Source organism: Schistocerca americana, chromosome 5, assembly GCF_021461395.2.
Source record: "Schistocerca americana isolate TAMUIC-IGC-003095 chromosome 5, iqSchAmer2.1, whole genome shotgun sequence".
Classification (NCBI taxonomy): Eukaryota; Metazoa; Arthropoda; class Insecta; order Orthoptera; family Acrididae; genus Schistocerca; species Schistocerca americana.
In genome coordinates this window covers 32,399,588-32,422,967 of record NC_060123.1, presented here as the reverse complement: position 1 = coordinate 32,422,967, position 23,380 = coordinate 32,399,588, and the positions used below count along the sequence as shown (strand labels likewise).

The 23,380-nt window shown below is 43.9% G+C and overlaps 1 protein-coding gene across 1 annotated transcript in view; it reads left to right on the top strand.

Moving 5' to 3' along the window:
* The first annotated feature begins 5,875 nt into the window (after positions 1–5,875).
* Positions 5,876–23,380, top strand: part of LOC124615848 (chitin synthase chs-2-like) — a 231,621-nt gene continuing 214,116 nt past the window's right edge. Inside the window, exon 1 of the mRNA XM_047144001.1 lies at positions 5,876–5,957. Coding sequence (XP_046999957.1) covers positions 5,890–5,957 — 68 coding nt within the window. The 5' untranslated portion in view covers positions 5,876–5,889. The remainder of the gene's footprint in view (positions 5,958–23,380) is intronic.

Here is a 23,380-nt window from a genome sequence, read left to right as displayed (position 1 = left end):
TGGGAAGGATGCATTTGTGGACTGCACGTCACCTTTACGTGCCCCTCATTGTGCAGGGTGAAAGGGTTTCCCAGTACATTGGAAGGCAATCTTGCATACCTCCGCGGCTGTCTTTTATCGGGCCAATGAACATCGATAAGATAATAAATCGCCTACGGCTGGCAAACAGTCCGCACAGCACGATTGGACGTCACTTGTGGCTGAAAGCGGTCGGCGATCGGACAGGTAAGTTTATTGACTGCATGCGCCGAGCTGCACTGCGGTGCACCGCTGGTGTGATTGTGTGGATTGGTAGACGCGTTCATCTAATGGGTTCGTTCTCTGTCAGGTTAATGTGACAGAATTACTAAGTGATAGACGGAAACGTCTGTTACATACACGCCGATGTTCGACGTCCTTTGACCACAGGAACGTATAATCAAGATCTACAGTTCTCCCGACCTACTAGAAGTGCTCCGTGAGCGAATAAATTAAGGATTGGAAGTGACAGTTAACATACCGTTTACATTGAGGTCGCTAGGGACGGGGCATTAGCGTCGTTGTACATGAGAATGAGTCGGGAAATCGGCTGTAGCCGTGAAAAAGAAATAACCGCGGTATTCACCAAAAATGATTTAGGGAAAGCATACAAATCCTAGGTCGTAAAGTCAGAGGGAGATATTAACCACGCCGTCATCTCACTCGGTTTCCGTGACCATACGCTGATAAGCAGTTAAAGAAAAAGTATTACGAATAATTTCTTAGTCATTTAATTGCATTTCCTATTTGTAGTTCCCGCTTCACACATAAAGAATTTACCACTTATGATGAGGTGGCCGAGCGGTTCTAGGCGCTTCCTTCCGGAACCGCGCGACTGCTACGGTCAAAGGTTCGAATCCTGCCTCGGGCATGGATGTGTTTGATGTCCTTAGGTTAGTTAGCTTTAAGTAGTTCTAAGTTCTAGGGGACTGATGACCTCAGATGTTAAGTCCCATAGTGCTCAGAGCCATTTGAACCATTTTGAACTTATGATGAGGATAGTTTCATTCTATGAGCTAAACGAAGAGGAAGTGGGAAATTCGCCTGCTAGAATCGAGAACCGAGTATGGATTTCATGGTATCCCACTTTTGAATATTATTCTTTTCTGCTTGTGTTTAATTTAAAAATGTAAAAAAAGCGTCAACCGAAAATATGAAGTGTATAAAATACAATGAAGGAAAAATCTGACACAACGTTGTATGTTGATCAACAGACGCGACACTATAAGACAGAAAAATTTTAACACATCTCTCGGATTTTAATAGGGAAAACGATTCTTAAAGTCACATTTATGCGAAATACTGAAGCAATTCCAGTCTGACTTCGTATTCGACAGCTGTGCCCACGACATAATGCTATCTTTAATGACATTCTTTCTGTAATAGTTTCAAATAAACATTGCGTACATCGACAGAATTAGTTTCTCCACTATCAAACACTATTCATTCTTGGGGTTTTGCGGTCAATGTAGGCAAAGTGTAAGTAGGAATGGTTTCTGATTAATTCATATTTTTTCTTTTTGCTAAACTAGGCAGTGAAACAATTTACGGTACAGTAGAAACACGATGCTCCAGAGGACGTTATTCAAATTGTAATCGTAGTTCTTTGTCATGGACGGTGAACAATTTCCATTACAACTTCAACAGTCTTCTCCAAGCACCTTTATTTCTACTTTGTTCACGTGTTCTTCCACTGTATTATCAAACCTGAAGAACAAAAAATTCAGCACTCCGAAACGCAATGCCTGTAGCAACTGAAGAATTATAAGGCTGAACATTACTGTTCTATTATTTTCTGTCATATCTTATCTGTTGTTTGTGGCAGATCTGTGCGTCTCTATAATCTCTCTCCCACTGAAACAGAGATCATTACAACAGAAAATGGCCTGCACAAAGCCCACAGAAGGAATGAACCCTTGAAGATGGCATTAGAGACTAATATATCGTCAGCGTCCAAGTCATTAGGGTAGCAACGTTAGCTAAGTAGGAAAAGAAGCGTGGAAGAAAACGACAGTGATCTATTTAAAGAACATTCCAAGCATTCAGCCCACCTAACTTGGTCAGGGAATGAAAAATAAAATATCAGTTGGCGTGGCCGAACGCTAATTTAAGCGCCGGTCTTCGTGAATACGAGTCTATTATCTTAAAAAACTGCATCATGTTGTTCAGTCTTTTCCAGGAGAGAGGCTGTAGATAATATCGATTTCAGCAATAACTTACGAGGCAATCTATGATAAAAGGTCGTTAAAAGCGCTGCAGACACGCCCAACTGTTTGTTAACAGCCGACTCGTGACTTGTATTACGCACCATGTAGCGAAGAGCATCTGGATTGTGATTAGAAAATGCAATTAACGTATCATCGTGTCCCCTTCTCATGTATCATCGTCTAGGACGGGGTTACACTGTCCATTGCCGATATCAAAATCATTTATCGCTAGCATGTTTCCAGTAATAGTAAGCAATAGTTTGGCGAAATGCGATAAGCCTATCTTCACCCAGAAAATTTACGAAAAAGTACCGTTGTGGATATTTCTGTAGTACCGTGAAGTATGTGTTCCAGAAGATCCTTTAAATGTTCAGTAAGATTCAAGTTAGGATTCTGAGCTTTTTCCGGAATCGTTATGTTTTCTTCGTGAAAGAAACGTAGGAACATTAGGAGGCGTGCTGAAATGTAATGCCTCCGAATTTTTTATATGAAAAGTCTTAAAGCTTTTTAAATAAAACAAACTCTATTAATGTTCTACACGTTTATTTTTCATGTCTACATATTTATTTGTCAACATAGTCACCCTGGCGACGAACATTTTTTCTCACAAGAGACCAGTTCGTTGATACTGTCATTGCCACAGCCTCACCTCTGCTTGCACCGGTTCATCACTATCAAAGCGAAGTCTTCGAAAGAGTTCTTTAAGCTTACGAAAGCGATGAAAATCAGATGGGGCCAAGTCGGGGAAACGATAAGGCTGATCGATGACAGAACCCGAGGAGTCGGATTGTTGCAGATGTCGGAGTGTTCGCGCTTGGTCTAGCTTCGTCGTGCTGAATGAGAGGGTGGTCCTGTGTGGTCGGACTTTTCGATTTCGAAAATTGATAACAGGCCGGTGCTTCTGACATACCGAGATAGTCACCATGTTGCACGCTACAGCTCTACTGTTGCGGTGGAGGGCTGCAAAGAAGTAGACATGAAGAATAAAGATTTAGAATGTTGATAAAGTTTTTTTATTCAAAAAGCTTTAATAGTATGCGTCGTCGGAGTCTTTCGCTCCGGCACCGTCTGAATAACATCTTTTCTGTTTTCAAGCTGCGTCAATTAGAATATAATTCTCGACCTTTCAATGGCTGTTTCCGCCAGTGTCGTCAGGAGTAAGTGGTTTTACTCCTGACGACGACGGCGCAGACAGCCATCGAAATCTCGAGAATTCTATTCGAATTGACGCAGCTTGAAAACAGAAAAGATGTTATTCAGATTTAAGAGTGTTCACATAAAAAATTCAGAGGCACTACTTTTCAGCACGCCTTCGTATTTCTGCTAGGCGATTGTCACGAGCAAAGACTGCAGATTATCTGAGTAGCCAACATTAAACATGCATCTTTAGGGGTGAAAAATTGCTACACCAAGAAGAAATGCAGATGATAAACGGGTATTCATTGGACAAATATATTATACTAGAACTGACATGTGATTACATTTTCACGCAGGTTGGGTGCATAGATCCTGAGAAATCAGTACCCAGAACAACCACCTCTGGCCGTAATAACGGCCTTGACACGCCTGGGCATTGAGTCAAACAGAGCTTGGATGGCGTGTACAGGTACTGCTGCCCATGCAGCTTCAACACGATACCACAGTTCATCAACAATAGTGACTGGCGTATTGTGACGAGCCAGTTGCTCGGCTACCATTGACCAGACGTTTTCAATTGGCGAGAGTTCTGGAGAATGTGCTGCCCAGGGCAGCAGTCGAACATTTTCTGTATCCAGAAAGACCCGTACAGGACCTCCAACATGCGGTCGTGCATTATCCTGCTGAAATGTAGGGTTTCGCAGGGATCAAATGAAGGGTAGAGCCACAGGTCGTAACACATCTGAAATGTAACGTCCACTGTTCAAAATGCCGTCAGTGCGAACAAGAGGTGACAGAGACGTGTAACCAATGGCACTCCATACCATCACACCGGGTGATACGCCAGTATGGCGATGACAAATACACGCTTCCAATGTGCGTTCACCGCGATGTCGCCAAACACGGATGCGACCATCATGGTGCTGTAAACAAAACCTTGATTTTAAAATAATTGAATAGCCACGATCGCTTCAATCGTTTATTAGATGACCGGTTTCAGCACTCTGAAGGTGCCATCATCAGATCTGAAACGTGGATTAACATTTATAATCCACGTTTCAGATCTGATGATGTCACCTTCTGAGTGCTGAAACCGGTCATCTAATAAATGATTGAAGCGATCGTGGCTTTTCAATTACTTTAAAAACCGACTGATCGCCACACGACACACCATGTGTTCACTGCAGAACCTTGATTCATCCGAAAAAATGACGTTTTGCCATTCGTGCACCCAGGTTGGTCGTTGAGTACACCATCGCAGGCGCTCCTGTCTGTGATGCAGCGTCAAGGGTAATCGCAGCCGTGGTCTCTGAGCTGATAGTCCATGCTGCTGCAAACGTCGTCGAACTGTTCGTGCAGATGGTTGTTGTCTTGCAAACGTCCCCATATGGTGACTCAGGGATCGAGACGTGGCTGCAAAACGATGCCCTTGCTCAACTTCCATAGACCGTTGCTTTGATTCTGGTGTGACGTAGGCCACCCATGTTTCATCGCCCGTAACAATTTGGCTTAACAAATCATCACCGTCGATGTGGTACCGCTCAAGGAAAGTCAATGCACTGTCTAAACGTTTGGTTTTGTGCACATCCGTCAACATTTTCGGTAGCCAAGGTGCGCACAATTTTCGGTAATTCAAGTGCTCGGTCACAATGCCATACAAAACACTACGAGAAACATTAGGAAAGTCATGCCGCAAGGAGGAAATCGTAAAGCGTCTGTTTTCTCTCACCTTATTGTCCACTTCCTGCACCAAACTTTCATTAACGACCGAAGGACGCCCACTCCGTTGTTCATCATGCACATTTGTGCGGCCATCTTTAAATGCTCTCACCCACTTTCTTACCGTTCTATCACTCATAATGTTTTCTCCGTAAACTGCATAGATCTCACGATGAATATCGATCGCTTTTAGGCCTTTAGCACTAAGAAATCTTATAACAGCCCGCACTTCACAGTCGGCGGGACTCATGATTATCGGAAGCATCTTAAGCACTCAGAACACAACGTAAACGTAAACAAGGAAGAATCAGACTGTAATGGCGTCAGTGCGTAGATTCAGATACAGGCTTTCATGTAAAGATAAAATTATTGAGCTATCTTAGCACGTCTTTTTTAAATTTCAAAACGGTACTTACTTAAAAAAACAGTCCTCGTAATTTTCTTAATAATTAGTTTCATGCAGTTTATCACAAGAATAGCCGAATAATTCCGTCGCGTCACAAGTTAAATCTATTGATATTCGGCTGCATTTATTTAAGGGAAACACAGAGCAATTAGGCTACATCTCAAGTATAGGATCCGAAATCCGTAATGTCAGATGTATCATCGTTCAATTCTTCGTTCTTTTCTCCCTTAGATTCCGATTCAGATCTTCAAGAGAGGAAGAGGTAATTTCTGGTTACAGTACGGGTGTTCCGTATGCGCACATTTTAACTATCATAACATATTTTAAAGTATATAATAATAATAATAATAATTGTTTCTAATTTCAGCAGGCGAAACACAGTGACAAAGGCCCAGGTCAGGGATGAATGGTGTGAATCCCATAGAATCCACCGAAGATGACTCCAGCTACGATGGGGACGAAGATGTGGGGTAAGTAATAAGACAGTTCATAATCGATTGACGTATTCGCTACAGACGCCGAAGTGCCCTTCCGCAAGAAATGTAACACCTGTGTCTCATTTTCTTCTCTTATTCTAGTATTGTATTTCGGTCCCATACTAAAGCAGAAAATAATTGTGATGAAATTAGAAAGATTTACCTAGGACTCATTCACAGTACGTGGATCACGAATCTTATGCTGCCAGATGCTCACTTTCGGTGTTCAAATACTTTGTTGCGGAGACAAGCATTGGACGAAGGAACTGGATGGGAACTGAATTGGGGAGGGGAACCAGGATTGATTCTGGTACACTATGTGGTATATACCCTTGCTTACACACCACACGGTGACATTCGGGATACGGAATAGTCTTGTGCCTATATTCTTCAGGTGTGAAGGCGTTTTTTCAACGTGAAAAGCATTGTAGCAAAGCGAAGTGCGCCTAATGTAGAAAAATGTTTTAACCAGCTGAGCTAAAATATCACGCCCTTTCACGTTACAATCATCTAAAAAGTAAGTTAAGGTACGAAATGAAAAAATACACACGCACAAATAGTTCTTTAGCTTCTCCCCTTGTATTTGCTAACAGAACAGCGCACCTAATAACAGCGTCAGCATTGCTCGCTGAAGTATTGTGGCCGTTTGACTCCGAGTACCAGCAAGAAAAAAAATGTTCAAATGTGTGTGAAATCTTATGGGACTTAACTGCTAAGGTCATCAGTCCCTAAGCTTACAAACGAGCATTCTAGATCTACATCCATACCTCGCAAACCATCATACGGTGTGTGGCTGAGGGTATGCTGTCCCACGACTAGTCATTCCCTTTCCTGTTCCAATCGCAAACAGAGCGAGGGAGAAACGACTGTCTATATACCTCCACATGAGCCCAATTTCTCGTATTATATCTTCGGGGTTCTTACGCAAATGTTTGTTGGTGGCAGTAGAATCCTTCTGCAGTCAGCTTCAGATGCTGGTTCTCTAAATTTTCTAAATACCGTTTTTCGGAGAGAAAGAGGCCTTCCCTCCAGGAACTCCCATTTGTGTTCCCAAAGGATCTGTGTAACAACTGCATATCTTCGAACCTACCGGTAACAAATCTGGCGCCCGTCTTTGAATTGCTTCGATGTCTTCCTTTAATCCGACCTGGTACGGATCCCAAATACTCGAGCAGTACTCAAGAATACATCGCAACAACGTCCTATATGCGGTCTCCTTCACAGATGAACCACACTTTCCTAAAGTTCCCACAGTAAACCGAAGTCGACTATTCGCGTCACCTACCACAGTCCTCACACGGTCATTCCACTCCATATCGCTTTGCAACGCTATGCCCAGATATTTAAAAGACGTGATTGTGTCAAACAGGACACTCCTACTAATACTGCATTCGAACACTACGGGTTTGTTTCTCCTACTCATGCGAATTAACTTATATTTGTCTACAGTTAAAGCTATCTGCCATTCATCACACCAACTGGAAAGTTTGTCTACGTGATCCTGTATCCTCCTACAGTCACTCAACTTACCGTACACCATAGCATCATCAACAACCAACCACAGATTGCTGCCTACCCCGTCCGCCAGATCACTTACGTATAAAGAAAATAATGATGGTCCTATTCATTCATTTGTAGATCTCCCTCTGTGGCTTTTTCCTTCCACCGTCCCTTCAACTGCCGTTTTCATTACGACTTGTGCCGTAATATGCGTCTCACCATTCTTTCTCATCGATTTATTTCGTTCTTTGCTAGGATTTTTTTTTTTCGTTGCTTCGTTGCAGGTCTTCTTCACTCTTTACTCAACAAAAGCATCTGATCTTCGCCAGTCTTCTGTAACACGATACTGCAAAGGTTTTTAGTCATTTCCTTTCTGTCTTCCCGAGCGTCCTTGTATCAGATGCACAAAGAACTGTTCTTCAAATATAGCTTCCCTTTCACGACGTTTATACACTGAAGAGCCAAAAACACTGGTACTCCTGCCTAATATAATGTAGGACCCCGCGAGGACGCAGAAGTGCCTCTGCAGGACGTGGCATGGCCTTGACTAACGTCTGAAGCAGGGCTGGAGGGAATTAACAGCCTGAGTCCTGCAAGGCTCTCCATGAAGCCGTAAGAGTACGAGAGGGTAGAGATCTCTTCTGAACAGCACGTTGCAAGGCATCCCAGATATGTTCAATAATGGTCATGTCTGGGGATTTTGGCAGCCAGTGGAAGTGTTTAAACTCAGAAGAGTGTTCCTGGAGCCATTCTGTAGCAATTCTGGATGTCTGGAGTGTTGCATTGTCCTGCTGGAATTGCCCAAATCCGTCGGCATGTACACAGTGAGGTACATGGCAGAAGGTACGTACCGTTGTACCAGTCATTAGGGTTTCCTTCTGTTCCATTCACGTATGGGGCGTTGGAAGAATAATTGTTTGAATGTCCCTGTGCGTGCAGTAATTATTCTAATTTTATCCACTCGATCCCTATGGGATAAATACGTAGGGGCTTGTAATATATTCCTAGAGTAATCATTTAAAGCCAGTTCTTGAAATTCTGTTAATAGTCTTTCTCGGGATAGTTTACGTCTATCATCAAGAATCTTCCAGTCCAGTTCCTTCAGCGTCTCTGTGACACTCTCCCACGGGTTAAACAAACCTGTGACCGGTCGTGCTACTCTTCTCTGTATACGTTCAATACCCCTGCCAGTCCCATCTGTTAACGGTCCATACATTTGAGCAATATTATAGAACCGTTCGCACGAGTGATTTTTAGCAATCTCCCTTGGAGATTGATTGCACTACCCCAGTATTCTACCAGCTGCTTTATCCATGACTGAACCTATGTGATCTTCCCATATTTCTACAAAATGTTACACCCAGGAATTTGCTTGAGTTGGCCGATTCCAGCTGCGACAAATTCGTATTACAGTCATAGGTTACTATGTTTTTTCGTTTTGTGAAGGGCAAAATTTGGCATTTCTGAACATTTAGAGCAATATGTCAATCTTTACACCACTTTGAAATCTTATCAAGATCTGACTGAACGTTTACGAAGCTTCTTTCAGATGGTACTTCATTACAGATACCTGCATCATCTGAAAAAAGCCCGATTTTACTATTAATATTGTCTGCAAGTTCATTAATAAACAATATGAACAGCAAGGGCACAAGCACACTTCCCTGTGGCACACCCGGAGTTACTTCCACATCTGACGATGGCTCTCCATCCAAGACAACATACTGTGTCCTCCCTGCGAAAAAGTCGTCAGTCCAGGCACAAATTTCACTTGACACCGCATATGATTTTTGAAGAACTCAAGCGGCAACGCTGACAACCGTACTCGTATATACTTAATCGTTTTGTAGGGAGTCGTCCTATTCAAAAATGGTTCAAATGGTTCTGAGCACTATGGGACTCAACTGCTGAGGTCATTAGTCCCCGAGAACTTAGAACTAGTTAAACCTAACTAACCTAAGGACATCACAAACATCCATGCCCGAGGCAGGATTCGAACCTGCGACCGTAGCGGTCTTGCGGTTCCAGACTGCAGCGCCTTTAACCGCACGGCCACTTCGGCCGGCTGGAGTCGTCCTATTACGGTTAACATAAATAGCACACCCGGCATGAGTATTGAGCACAGGGGTTTATTTATGTGTCCAATCAATTTGATATTGACAATGAAGCGTTAATTTCGCGGCTACGCACGGTACTTGTAGATTATCATACACTGAAGCGCCAAAAAACCGGTATAGACATGCGTATTCAAATACAGAGATACGTAAACAGGCAGAATACGGCACTGCGGTCGGCAACGCTTATATAAGGCAACAAGTGTTTGGCGCAGTTGTAAGATCGGTTACTGCAATTACAATGGCGGGTTATCAAGATTTAAGTGAGTTTGAACGTGGTGTGTAGTCGTCCCGCGAGCGATGGAACGTAGCATTTCCGAGGTAGCGATGAAGTGGGGATTTTCCCTTACGACTATTTCAAGAATGTACCGCGAATATCAGGAATTCGGTAAAACATCAAATCTCCGACATTCCTGCCGCCGGAAAAAGCTCCTTGCAAGAACGGGACAGACGACGACTGAAGAGAATCGTTCAACGTGACAGAAGTGCAACTCTTCCGCAAATTGCTGCAGATTTCAATGCTCAGTCATTAACAAGTGTCAGCGTGCGAACCATTTAACGAAACATCATCGATATGGGCTTTCGGAGCCGAAGGCCCACTCGTGTACCCTTGATAACTGCATGACACAAAGCTTTACGCTTCGCCAGGGCCCGTCAACAACGACATTGGACTGTTGATGACTGGAAACATGTTGCCTGGTCGGACGAGTCTCGTTTCAAATTGTATCGAGCGGATGGACGTGTACGGGTGTGAAGACAAAAATGGTTCAAATGGCTCTGAGCACTATGGGACTCAACATCTTAGGTCATAAGTCCCCTAGAACTTAGAACTACTTAAACCTAACTAACCTAAGGACATCACACACACCCATGCTCGAGGCAGGATTCGAACCTGCGACCGTAGCAGTCCCGCGGTTCCGGACTGCAGCGCCAGAACCGCTAGACTACCGCGGCCGGCGGTGTGAAGACAATCTCATGAATCCATTAACCCCGCATGTCAGCAGGGGACTGTTCAACCTGGTCGAGGCTCTATAATGGTGTGGGGCATATGCAGTTTTAGTGATATGGGAACCCTAATACGTCTAGATACGACTCTGACTGGTGATACGTACGTAAGCATCCTGTCTGATCATCTGAATCCATTCACGTCCATTGTGCATTCTGACGGACTTGGTCAATTCCATCTGGCGATTGCGACACCCCACACGTCCAGAATTGCTTCAGAGTGGCTCCGGAAACACTCTTCAGAGTTTAAACACTTTCACTGGCCACCAAACTTCCCAGACTTGAACATTATTGAGCATATCTGGGATGCCTTGCAACGTGGTGTTTAGAAGAGATCTGCACCCCGTCGTACTCTTACGGGTAGCCCTGCGGGATTCATGGTGTCAGTTCCCTCCAGCACTACTTCAGACATTAGTCGAGTCCGTGCCACGTCGTGTTGCGGCACTTTTGCGTGCTCGCGCGGAGGCCTTACACGATATTAGGGAGGTGTGCCAGTTTCTTTGGCTCTTCAGTCTATTAAGAATTCTCCATTCGTTATGAAGATGGTGCCTCCTTGTCACCGCATTTATACGACGTCGCGTCGTCATCGTTCGATTCAGAGATGCGTCGTTCGTCGCCGAATAATGAAGTGAAGTAACAAGAGGTATATTAGCGTGGTCGAAATAAATGTGTATGCGCAACCAAGTTACCCCCAAACCTCCCTTAGATTTCTAAAAATAGCTCGCTGGATGTCATCTTGTACTTGTACTTACGGTACCATCCAGTTCCATTAAGGGGTTGTGCAGTTACTGAATTACTCTGCGCCTGTAGATAGGCAGCCCAACGAATCGGTTTCCAAAGCAGGCTGTGGTCGCACCTTCCCACACACAACGCGTCGACCGTTGCAAGGAGCTTCACACACTTACTGAATTTTGCCGCATAATAAACGATGCCCATATTAAGTATTTGTGATGTGACTTGGAGAAATGCCCTATCCACTGATATGTGCCTATTTTATGTATCAGTTGTTGTTTTCGTACACTCATCTCCTGAAACACCAGACGAGCTTACGAAGAATGCTGTACAATGAACGATGAACTAATAATTTACAAGATATGATTTAACGATTTGGGCACCCACAGCTTAGATACACGATAGAAATATTTTACATTTTTTTTAGCTATTAAAATCTTCAAACAAATTTTTGGTAGTTGCTTTAGCTTTTAGTAGCTCTTTTATTACAGGATCATACACAACCTGTTTCGTGACTGGGTTTTAACGAAGCAATGTTAAATTAGTCATATTCTGCTGGTGATTTGCCTTCCCACGTGAAGAATAGTCATCTCCCCGTCATGTGGCTTTTGAGGGTAATTTTCAGCACTGGTGAGCGTTCATATTTTCTATCCAAACATGGGTTCATTCCAAATAGTTTCTTTCCGAGGTCTTATTTTAATTCCTTTTCTTTTGGTCCATACTCGCAGCTCCCATTGCTCATGTACAGTGCCTGCGCATATTACCCAACGAAATTTTTGATGTTTCATCTTGTAACCGATGAAATTAGGCGGTTCTGGGAATTCGAACGCCATCCGAACGTTGGGAGACATGTATTTTTAACGAACCAATGTTCAATTAGTTATGAATTTGTTCCCCTGTCATTCTGGGTAATTGCCTTATTTTTACAACAATTATACCTTACAATTCATATTAAATATTTTCACAGATGTATATACCTGAGAGTGCGATTAAATCATCGCGAAATCAATTATGTATGGTCCTGTGGTAAAGGCATTACTACCAGCCAATGCGGCTACCAAAAGCTTTTTAAGGAGGTTTTAGTTGATTTTAAATAAATGTAAAATATTTCTAATATTTTACAGTTGCAAGTATACAAACGTAATAATTAATAAAGAGCAGGAAATAAGAACAAATATTAATTTGAGAGTAGAGAGAATAGCAGCTGATAAAGTTGCAAAAAATGCATAATTTGGGGAACAAGTTTTAATTAAGAAAATCAGAGTTACTGTTATTACCAAGTTTTCAATTTTTTTCATTGGATGAATTCGATTCTCAAAAAGTTATTTGGGGCCATATAAGAGAATTATGCGTTTTGTATTTCATATTTATTCTAAAGTGAAATAACTTGTTTCATCAGAACATGTTCAGAATTATAGTGAACTGTATATTTGGTGAGAGTACACCTATATACTCAGGGATTTTGACAACACAAAGTGAATCTGAGAAAGATAACCATAACTGTCAGATAAAAAAAATTAAAAGTTCAGTGACAGTTACAGTAAAATAGATTTTATTGTAACTCACACTAATTTTTTAAGGATTACTAAGGTTTGTCCTGATGACTGTAGTGGCCGAAACGTCGTAATAACAACTAAAACCACATTTCGCGATCCAGAGTAAGGCGTTATTCGTAAAGCAGTATAGTCTGGGAAAACATTTTTGATGCTCCTATTTATTCGTTGGCAAATGCATTGTTGGCCGCATGGTGTAACATTGTTCCCCGCATGGTGTAACTTCTGCCAAAATGATAGCGCTCCAACTCTTAATGCTGGAAATGTCAGTTACTGTCAGACTAATATGGAAAAATAACGTGTCCCTTGGCCTCTGCAGTCACCTAATTTAAAGGTTATTGAGCCAGTGTATTCAGTGTCCATCGAACACTGAAACTCATCAACCACACTTTTCTGGTCTAACAATGATCTTAATGGATGCACGGATTTGCCCCAAAATCATCATAGTATATTATGTTATGCAAAGTAAACAAATTTTCACTTTGCCCTAGAAGAAATAGTTGAAGCTTATTCTTACAGTACAGACAAAAGCATTTCATTTCTGCACAAGCTCCCGAATGCCATAGTTGCAAGGAAGCTTTTTATCTGTACTGACGTGAGTCGTAAGAATTTAAAATGTTCGCGTCCACTGATGGTGATGATCAACCTGGGCAGTGAAATAACCCTTCTGCAAGAATTCCAAATCAGAAAATGTATGCACTGTGTTTTGTTGCCGTTACCCATAGTAGATGGGCATTATTCGTGAGGTTCCAATTTAAATTGGTTTATGACAAAACTGCAAAAAGGCTGAGTGATAAACCCTAGATTTTCGTGTCTAGCAAAGAGACTGCTCTAGTCGTCATCACCGATTTCGCCGAAATTTCTGATACATGCGTGGCTAGGCCAGACGTAAAAGTGACAGAAACAGCCAACCGTTAAAAAAATAGAAAGTGGAATTTTTTGCGGTGCTGACGCTGCAAATAAACCGAAATAATACTGAATATATTGTATTTATTAATAGTTTCGTTAAAAGGCTTGAAAAGAAGAAGCTAAGGAAAAGTTTTAGATTGCAAATAAACTCCCGCGAAGGGATTGTAAGGCGTACACGAGAAGTTGATATATAAAATAAAATACTATTATTATTTTAAAGTTGATGATTTATACGTTCGGGCCGATATTCAACATAAAAACAAGGGAAGCAGTAATTTTGTCGGCGTCTTGCACACGTTTATAGACTCATCATTTTAACCTGTACCTCTTAATTACAGTCCGTTCTTCGAAAGTTATTTGCAGAGACCTCGTGGGCGCCGTAAGTACAATCACTTTTTGAAAATTAATTTGCAATCTGAAATTGCCTTCTGTATTTTCTTTCGAGCCTTTTATGAAAATATTAATAAATTTGCGCTATAAGTAGCATAAAATTAAAAAAAAAAGGCTTCTGCATAGAGATTTGACCTCACGGCTTGGACATTACCATTCTGTACTTCTCCCGCTGCTACAACCGCTGCCTTGAAACTAGGCCAACATAAATGGATCATGCCTCGCCTGACAGTCGCAAAAAACGCTAATTTTTCTAAACGCTTGGCCATCTCGAACTCCCATGTCTTAATCAAGGATATTATTAGGTTTCTTACAAGGGAACCTCCCCATCGCACCCGCCTCAGATTTAGTTATAAGTTGGCACAGGGATAGGCCTTGAAAAACTGAACACAGATCAATCGAGAAACAAGTAAGAAGTTGTGTGGAACTATGAAAAAAAATAAGCAAAATATACAAACTGAGTAGTCCATGCGCAAAGTAGGCAACATCAACGAGAATGTGAGCTTACGAGCGCCGTGGTCCCGTCGTTAGCGTGAGCAGCTGCGGAACGAGAGGTCCTTGGTTCAAGTCTTCTCTCGAGTGAAGAGTTTAATTTTTTCTTTTCAGACAATTATCAAAGTTCAGACACTCACACATAATCAACTTCGCTCTCCAAAATTCCAGGACATGTTCAGATTTGCTTGGAGATATGCAGGATTTGACGGTTTACACACGGAAACATTTGAAAACGTAAAAAACATATGTTTTGACAGAGCACAGGGAAAACTGTGCGACTGTGAAACTGTTGCATTCATTTGTTGCAGTTTATGTGACAAACTCTTATGTTTTCATCACTTTTTTGGGAGTGATTATCACATCCACAAGAAAACCTAAATCGGACAAGGTAGAAGAATCTATTTACCCATTCGCCAGGTGTGCAAGTTAGGTGGGTCGACAACGTATTCCTGTCATGTGACGCACGTGCCATCACCAGTGTCGTATAGAATATATCAGACGTGTTTTCCTGTGGAGGAATCGGTTGATCTATGACCCTGCGATCACATGTTTTCGTTTCCTATTGGAGAGGCACGTCCTTTCGTCTACTAATCGCACGGTTTTGCGGTGCGGTCGCAAAACACAGACACTAAACTTATTACAGTGAACGGAGACGTCAGTGAATGAGCGGACAGATCGTAACTTTGCGAAAATAAAGAATGTAAAGTTTTCACTCGAGGGAAGACTCGGACCAAGGACCTCTCGTCCTGCAGCTGTTCACTCTAACCACGGGACCACGGCGCTCTTCAGCTCATATTGTCCTTGATGTTACCTATCTTCCGCATGGACTACTCAGTTTGTATATTTCGCTTATTTTTTCGTAGTTCCACACAACTTCTTCCTGTTTTATCGATTGATCTGTGTTCAGTTTTTCAAGGCCTATCCACTGTGTCAATTTATAACTAAATCTGAGGGGGGTGCGATGGGGAGGTTCCCTTGTTAGTAAGTATTCATTCCCTGTCAGTGACATGTGCAACATGTACCGCGACTCATCAGTGCAGGAGATGTTTTCCCCCGATTCGCAAGACACGTCGCGTTGTTTCGGCGCCCATGCCCATCCCTGAGGCCCGGGAAGTTCGGGGGACCACATCACCGACGAATCAAAACATTATGACCACTGCCCGCCGCAAGATTGGATGCCGCTTTGGGGCCACGTAACGAGGTGAGGAAAGTCAGTAAGCGGAGGAAATATGAATCGGATAATCATTCTAGAGACATACGGAGCACAAATGGGGAAATCCGCTGACAGAAGCGGCTTTTAAAAAAGGGCAAATTGTCATGATCTTGTCCCTGGAACGAGCATCTCGGAAACTGCGAAGCTGGTGGGCTGTTTGCGTGCTTCCGTCGTCAATATCTACGGAAAGTGATTGAAGGTCGGGGAAAGCACGACTAGGAGATAAGGTATCAGTCGTCCATCCCTAATCACGGAACATGCAGGTCGGAAGCTTTCTTGCGTTGTGAAGCAAGATAGGCACTAATCCGTGGCATACTCGTTTCTGAACATGCGACTATGCAGCAGTTGCCAAGCTGACCCAGTGACACCGTCTATCAATGAAGACGTGTCTCCTGATCGGATGAATCACGTTTCTTGTCAGTCAGCTCGGTGTTCGTGTCAGGGTACATGCATCGCACGTTTTATTCCGTGGAGAATATCCATCTTAGCTTCCACGGGACCTGTGATAGTAATCGAAGCTGTGTGGACTACGTGAACAGTATTACGAACCACCTGCATCCCTTCATACTTAACGTGGACGGCGATGGCATCTTCCACTAGGATAACTGTCCGTGTTGCAAGGCCAGAATTTTGACCACCACTATTGTCTGATCTGAACCCGATGGAATATACGCTCTAAGACAAAAATAAAAAAAACGACGTACCACACCAGAGTTATCCGATTAGTGCAGAAATCGTCAGATGTGATGTACATGTGCGGAAATGATTACAATTTCAGAAAAAATGGATGATTTCTTCAAGAGAACGAACTTCACACATTGAGCAAGTCAATAAGGTGTCAACCGAGCGAGGTGGCGCAGTGGTTAGACACTGGACACGCATTCAGGAGGACGACGGTTCAATCCCGCGTCCGGCCATCCTGATTTAGGTTTTCCATGATTTCCCTAAATCACTCCGGGCACATGCCGGGATGGTTCCTCTGAAAGGGCACGGCCGACTTACTTCCCCATCCTTCCCTAATCCGATGAGACCGATGACCTCGCTGTCTGATCTCCTTCCCCAAAACAACCCAAACCAACCAATAAGGTGTCGGTCCACCTTTGGCCCTCATTCAAGCAGTTATTCGGCTTGGTATTGATGCACAGAGATATTGGATGTGCCCCAAATGGATATTTTGACAAATTCTGTTCAACTGGCGCGTTAGATCGTCATAATCCCCAGCAGTTTGGAAGGTCCTGCCCATAATGCTCCAAACGTTCTCAGTTGGGGAGAGATCCGGCGACCGTGCTGGCCAAGGTAGGATTTGGAAAGCGCGAAGGCAAGCAGTAAAAAGCCTCGCCGTGTGTGGGCGGGCATTATCTTGTTGAAATGTAAGTCCAGAGCATCTTACCATGAAAGGCAACAAAACGGGGCGTAGAATATCGTCGACGTACCGCTGAGCTCTAACGGTGCTACGGATGACAACCAAATGTACCATGAAATGAAATGGCACCCCGGACGTCCACTCCTGGTTGTCAGGCCGTCTGGCAGGCGACAGTCAGTTTGGTATCCAACCGCTGTCCAGGTTGTCACCAGACACGTCTTCGCTGGTCACCAGGGCTCAGTTCGAAGCGGAACGCATCACTAAAGACAATTCTGCTCCAGTCAGTGAGACACGTGTCTGGAGACGCCTCGGACAGTAGTGGGATAGCAACCTGACTATCGTTCAGTGTATGGCCCAACATCCAGGAGCGATGGTCTGGGGTGCCTTTTCACTTCACACCAGGACCCCTTTGATTGTCACCCGCGGAACCCCTACAGCACAGCCGTGCGTCGATGATATTACCGTCCCAGCCTAGCTTTGTTCTCCTTCATGGCAAGCCATCCTCGGCTTGCATTTCAGCACGATAATGCCCGTCTGCACACGTCGAGAGTTTCTTCTACGTGTCTTCGGGCTTGCCAAATCCTACCTTGGCCAACAATGTCTCCGGATCTCTTCCCAACTGAGAACGTTCGCAGCATTATGAGCAGGCCTTTCCAACCATTTGGGAATTTTGACAATCTGACGCGCCCATTGGACAGAATTTGGCTCTATATCGCTGAGGAGGATATCCAAAAACTCTGTCAATCAGTGTCAAGCCGAATAAATGCTTGCATAAGGCCCAAAGGTGGATCAACGCGCTGCTGACTCGTTCAGTTTGTGAAGCTCTTTCTCTCGAATAAATCATCTAGTTTTTCTGAAATTGTAATAATTTGGTTCCCTGTAAATGTACGTCACATCTACCGATTTCTGTCGCATTCGGATAATTCCTTCGTGGCATGTCTTTTTTTTATCCTAGATTGTATCTGGGACGCTACTGGGCGCCAGCCCATCTACTATTGTCCCATAATTTACGGGAATTGCATTATCTGTGCTTAGACATCTGGTGTCACATTCCTCCAGATACCCACCAAGGACATGTCGAATCCAAGCCACAGGGGACCGCTGACGTATTGCGTTCCAAAGATGGTCCCAGCACGCTACTAAGCCGATGGACATAATGTCTTGGCTCGTCAGTGTATGAGGACGACAACTTTTGTGCACTATAGCGAGGAAGTGAATCTGCATAGTTGCACTCCTCAACAGTTCAAAAATGTTCAAATGTGTGTGAAATCTTATGGGACTTAACTGCTAAAGTCATCACTCCCTAAGCTTACACACTACTTAACCTAAATTATCCTGAGGACAAACACACACACCCATGCCCGAGGGAGGACTCGAACCTCCGCCGGGACTAGCCGCACAGTCCATGACTGCAGCGCCCTAGACCGCTCGGCTAATCCCGCGCCGCCTCAACAGTTATTATTGCCCAGCACTAATGTGACTAGTAACTTCCCGCTTTCTGGCCTTACTACCCGCCGTTACAATGCAAGATACGAGCAGTTGAGCGTAATTCCTGTCATCAACAAATTGTCCCTGCCACTTGAGAATGACGATGGATGCGACTTTTCTGAAACGCTGTGCCCTTGGCACTGTGCACAAGAAGCCCATAGTCTGCACGACGTCTGGTATGGTGTGTAGGATGCACTAGGCCACCATTAAATGCGCCGATGCTGAGCGCCTTGCCAATCTTCTGCTGGATTGTGTCATCGCTGGCCAGTGCAAGATTAGATGACGTACCAGTCGTGTATCAGGTCGAGCAGTTTCAATCGTCGATACCACACGAGCGTTATCTCTCTTCAATAAAGCGGTTACGTTTAACACCCATTAGCACGCACTGTGCTCTAACTAGCTCGACTGAAGTTTCTACAGTCTGATTTAAACTACCTACTGGCCATTAAAATTGCTACACCAAGAAGAAATGCAGATGATAAACGGGTATTCATTGGACAAATATATTATACTAGACCGGACATCTGATTACATTTTCACGCAATTTGGGTGCATAGATCTTGAGAAATCAGTACCCAGAACAACCACCTCTGGTCGTAATAACAGCCTTGATACGCCTCGGCATTGAGTCAAACAGAGCTTGGATGGCGTGTACAGGTGCAGCTCCCCATGCAGCTTCAACACGATACCACAGTTCATCAAGACTAGTGACTGGCGTATTGTGACGAGCCAGTTGCTCGGCCACAATTAACCACACGTTTTAAATTGGTGAGAGATCTGGAGAATGTGCTGGCCAGGGCAGCAGTCGAACATTTTCTATATCCAAAAAGGGTCGTACAGGACCTGCACATGCGGTCGTGCATTATCCTGGTGAAATGTAGGGTTTCGCAGGGATCGAATGAAGGGTAGAGCCACGGGTCGTAACACATCTGAAATGTAACGTCCACTGTTCAAAGTGCAGTCAATGCGAACAAGAGGTGATCGAGACGTATGGCACCCCATACCATCACTCCAGGTGATACGTCAGTATGGCGATGACGAATACACGCTTCCAATGTGCGTTCACCGCGATGTCGCCAAACACGGGTGCCACAATCATGATGCAGTAAACAGAACCTGGATTCATCCGAAAAATGACGTTTTGCCATTCGTGCACCCAGGTTCGTCGCTGAGTACGCCATCGCAGGCGCTCCTGTCTGTGAAGCAGCGCCAAGAGTAACCGCAGCCATGGCCTTCGAGCTGATAGTCCATGCTGCTGCAAAGTCGTCGAACTGTTCGTGTCGATGGTCGTTGTCTTGCAACCGTCCCCATCTGTTGACTCAGGGATCGAGACGTGGCTGCACGGTCCGTTACAGCCATGCGGATAAGATGCCTGTCATCTCTACTGCTAGTGATACGAGGCCGTTGGGATCCAGCACGGCGTTCCGTATTACCCTCCTGAACCCACCGATTCCATATTCTGCTAACAGTCATTGGATCTCGACCAACGCGAGCAGCAGTGTCGCGATACGGTAAACCGCAATCGCGATAGGCTACAATCCGACCTTTATCAAAGTCGGAAACGTGATGGTACGCATTTCTCCTCCTTACACGTGGCATCACAACAACGATCCACCAGGGAACGCCGGTCCAACTGCTGTTTGTGTATGAGAAATCGGTTGGAAACTTTCCTCATGTCAGCACGTTGTAGGTGTCGCCACCGGCGCCAACCTTCTGTGAACGCTCTGAAAAGCCAATCATTTGCATATCACAGCATCTTCTTCCTGTCGGTTAAATCTCGCGTCTGTATCACGTCATCTTCGCGGTGTAGCAATTTTAATGGCCAGTAGTGTAGTTGCCACCTGACTTTTAATTTCCACAGTTGTGACGTTGTCGGGAAAAGTAAGGGGAACGTTCAATAAGTAAGGCAACACATTTTGTTTTTCTCGGCCAATTTCGCATGAAGTTCCGAAAGATGGCGGCGGTATACGCAGCCTTGAAAATGGCGTCTGTAACGTAGGTATGTTCCAAGCAGAGAGCTGTCATTGAATTTTTTTTTTTTTTTTTTTTGCCGGAAAACAAGAGCATCGCAAATATTCATAGGCTCTTGCAGAATGTCTATGGAGATCTGGCAGTGAAATAAAAGCACACTGATTCTTGGGCGAGGGGTCTGAAATCATGGCAACAAGATTGCGTAAATCAGTCAGATCTGTCGGGTGCTGGCCGACCACACACAGCTGTGACTCCTGCAAAGTGATTACAGTCAAACACGTTGCTGTACAACTTGGCGTCTCTATTTATAGTGCTGACACACCCGTCCACTAGCTGGGGCACTCAAAGGTGTGCGGCAGCCGGCTTCCTCGTCCTTCACCCTGGATCTCGCACCTTTCAAGTTCCATCTGTTTGGCCCAATAAAAGATTCACTCCAATAAAGGATGCGCCCAATAAAGTATGCAGTACGTGGAAGCTGCGGTGGTCGTTGATACAGCAAGACGCTCCGGCGTCGACCACTAGAGTTTTACCATACTGCATACAAACCATCCCAGTAAAGTGGCGTAATGCTGTCGCGTTGAATGGAGATTATGTTGAAAAATAAGGTTTTGTAACCAACAGAGTGGGGAATAATATGGTGTATCGGAATCATGCATTAAACCGACACGCCTTGAGGAAAAAAGTGTTGCCTTATTTATTGGACACCCCTTGTACTATACGGACAAAATGACTTCGTCCTTTTCTAGGAGCGAAACAATGGGTGGGATGACTTCCGGCCTGTACGGGGGTTTCCACCCGTAACAAGCCTTAGGCCGGTATTATACTATCAAATTTCTTTGTCAAAGGTTTGATCAAAGATGTGATCAAATATTCCCTCAAATATATTTGACAAAGATCTTTGACGTAGTGCTAGAAGGGGTATTACACTGTCATCCAATTTTTTGTCAAAGTTCAAGATGGCCGACAACAACAACTTGTTATTAACCGCAGCAGTTGCATGTACCACAATTGCACTGTGTGCATATGCGGAAGAGAAGCGGGGGGAAAAAAAGGAAACATACCTGGGTGAAGCCGTGGGTTTTACGACGACGCGATAAAAGCATTCAACAAAACTTGTTACGTGAGCTTATAGTGAAGGATGTCAAGTCGTACATCAATTACTGAAGAATTAATGAGCATACATTTCTGTATGTGCTCAATGAAGTGTATCCTCATATCACAAAGCACAATATTCACTTAAGAACTGCTACATCTGCAGAAGACAGGCTCACTGTAACACTCCGATTCCTTGCTACAGGAGAGAGTTAGGTTAGGTCAGGTCAGGTCAGGTCTCCAATCTTCGTAATCTATTTTTGTGTTCAGCGTGCTTCACGTTGCAAAGCGCCTCATCAGCTTCATACATCTCTATTAATTTTGTAGTTGTCGGCACACACCAATTGTATTTACCCGCAATGTTTATAAAAACACTACGGACGACAGAATGCAGCGATGCTAGCGCTCCACGTGGTAACATGTCACATTGCAGTGAACAGAAGACAAGCGACTTCTTTGATCAAATCTACAGCGAGGCCCTAGATTTGATCAAATATTGGACGACATTTGACAAAGTTCCCTATTACACCATCAAATATCTTTGACAAAGATATTGGACAAAGACATTTGACAAAGAAATTTGATAGTGTAATACCGGTCATAGCTATTAAACAATACTCCACGCCAAACGTTGTAGTAAACACTGTAAATGCAGTGTTGATTCCAGTGTGCTGGCTGTTCTGCGAGAAAAAGGTTTGGTTTACTTCCTCCATACTTATCCTCCCGTTGCATTCTTCATGGTCCCAGTATCCCCTACAAAAGGGCCAAGGTGAGTTGTGGGTTTACTACTGTCTAAAGGCATCCGACGGAGCCCCCGGCTCCTCGCGGCCATAGAAAAACACTTTAAAATTCTGCGTCGCTACAAAACTCGTGCAAATGAAATCTGAAATTTGTGTATAGTACAGAGCTCTACCACTGTCTCTAAGCATTTCAAAAATCTGCTCTTAATTTTAATTATAGCCATAGTTACATTAATATTTAGGGTATAGATGAAATTTTCCGTCTGGTAAACAGTTTCACATTAATCACACAATATTTAGAAAACTATTGAACTCAGTCAAACACACATTTTCGTTGATTACCTAAATACCTCACTCGGAGGGAGTATTTACCGAGGCTCTGTCTCGTATTGCGTTTTATATAAACTTCGGAATATGGCCATTTTTAAATTTTGTCGGTATTTAACTCATAAGTATTCAGTTATTGTCTCTATCTCCTAAAAATTCCGTTAAAAATATTGTCGCCGAGCGGTTCTAGGCGCTTCAGTCTCGAACCACGCGGCCGCTACGGTCGCAGGTTCGAATCCTGCCTCGGGCATGGATGTGTGTGATGTCCTTAGGTTAGTTAGGTTTAAGTAGTGCTAAGTTCTAGGGGACTGATGACCTCAGATGTTAAATCCCATTTCAGTACTGGAACTGTCATCTGCCAAGTTGATAACGAGTCGATCAACAACAGAACCAACGAAGCCACCCACGCGCCGCACTTCCCCTCCTGTTTTATGACGTGCCTTTCTATATCCCACCTATGTTCGGCACTGAGTGCCACGTGAAAAAGCTGCGTGCGTTAGTTCCAGTACGTCTGGCAGCTTAACA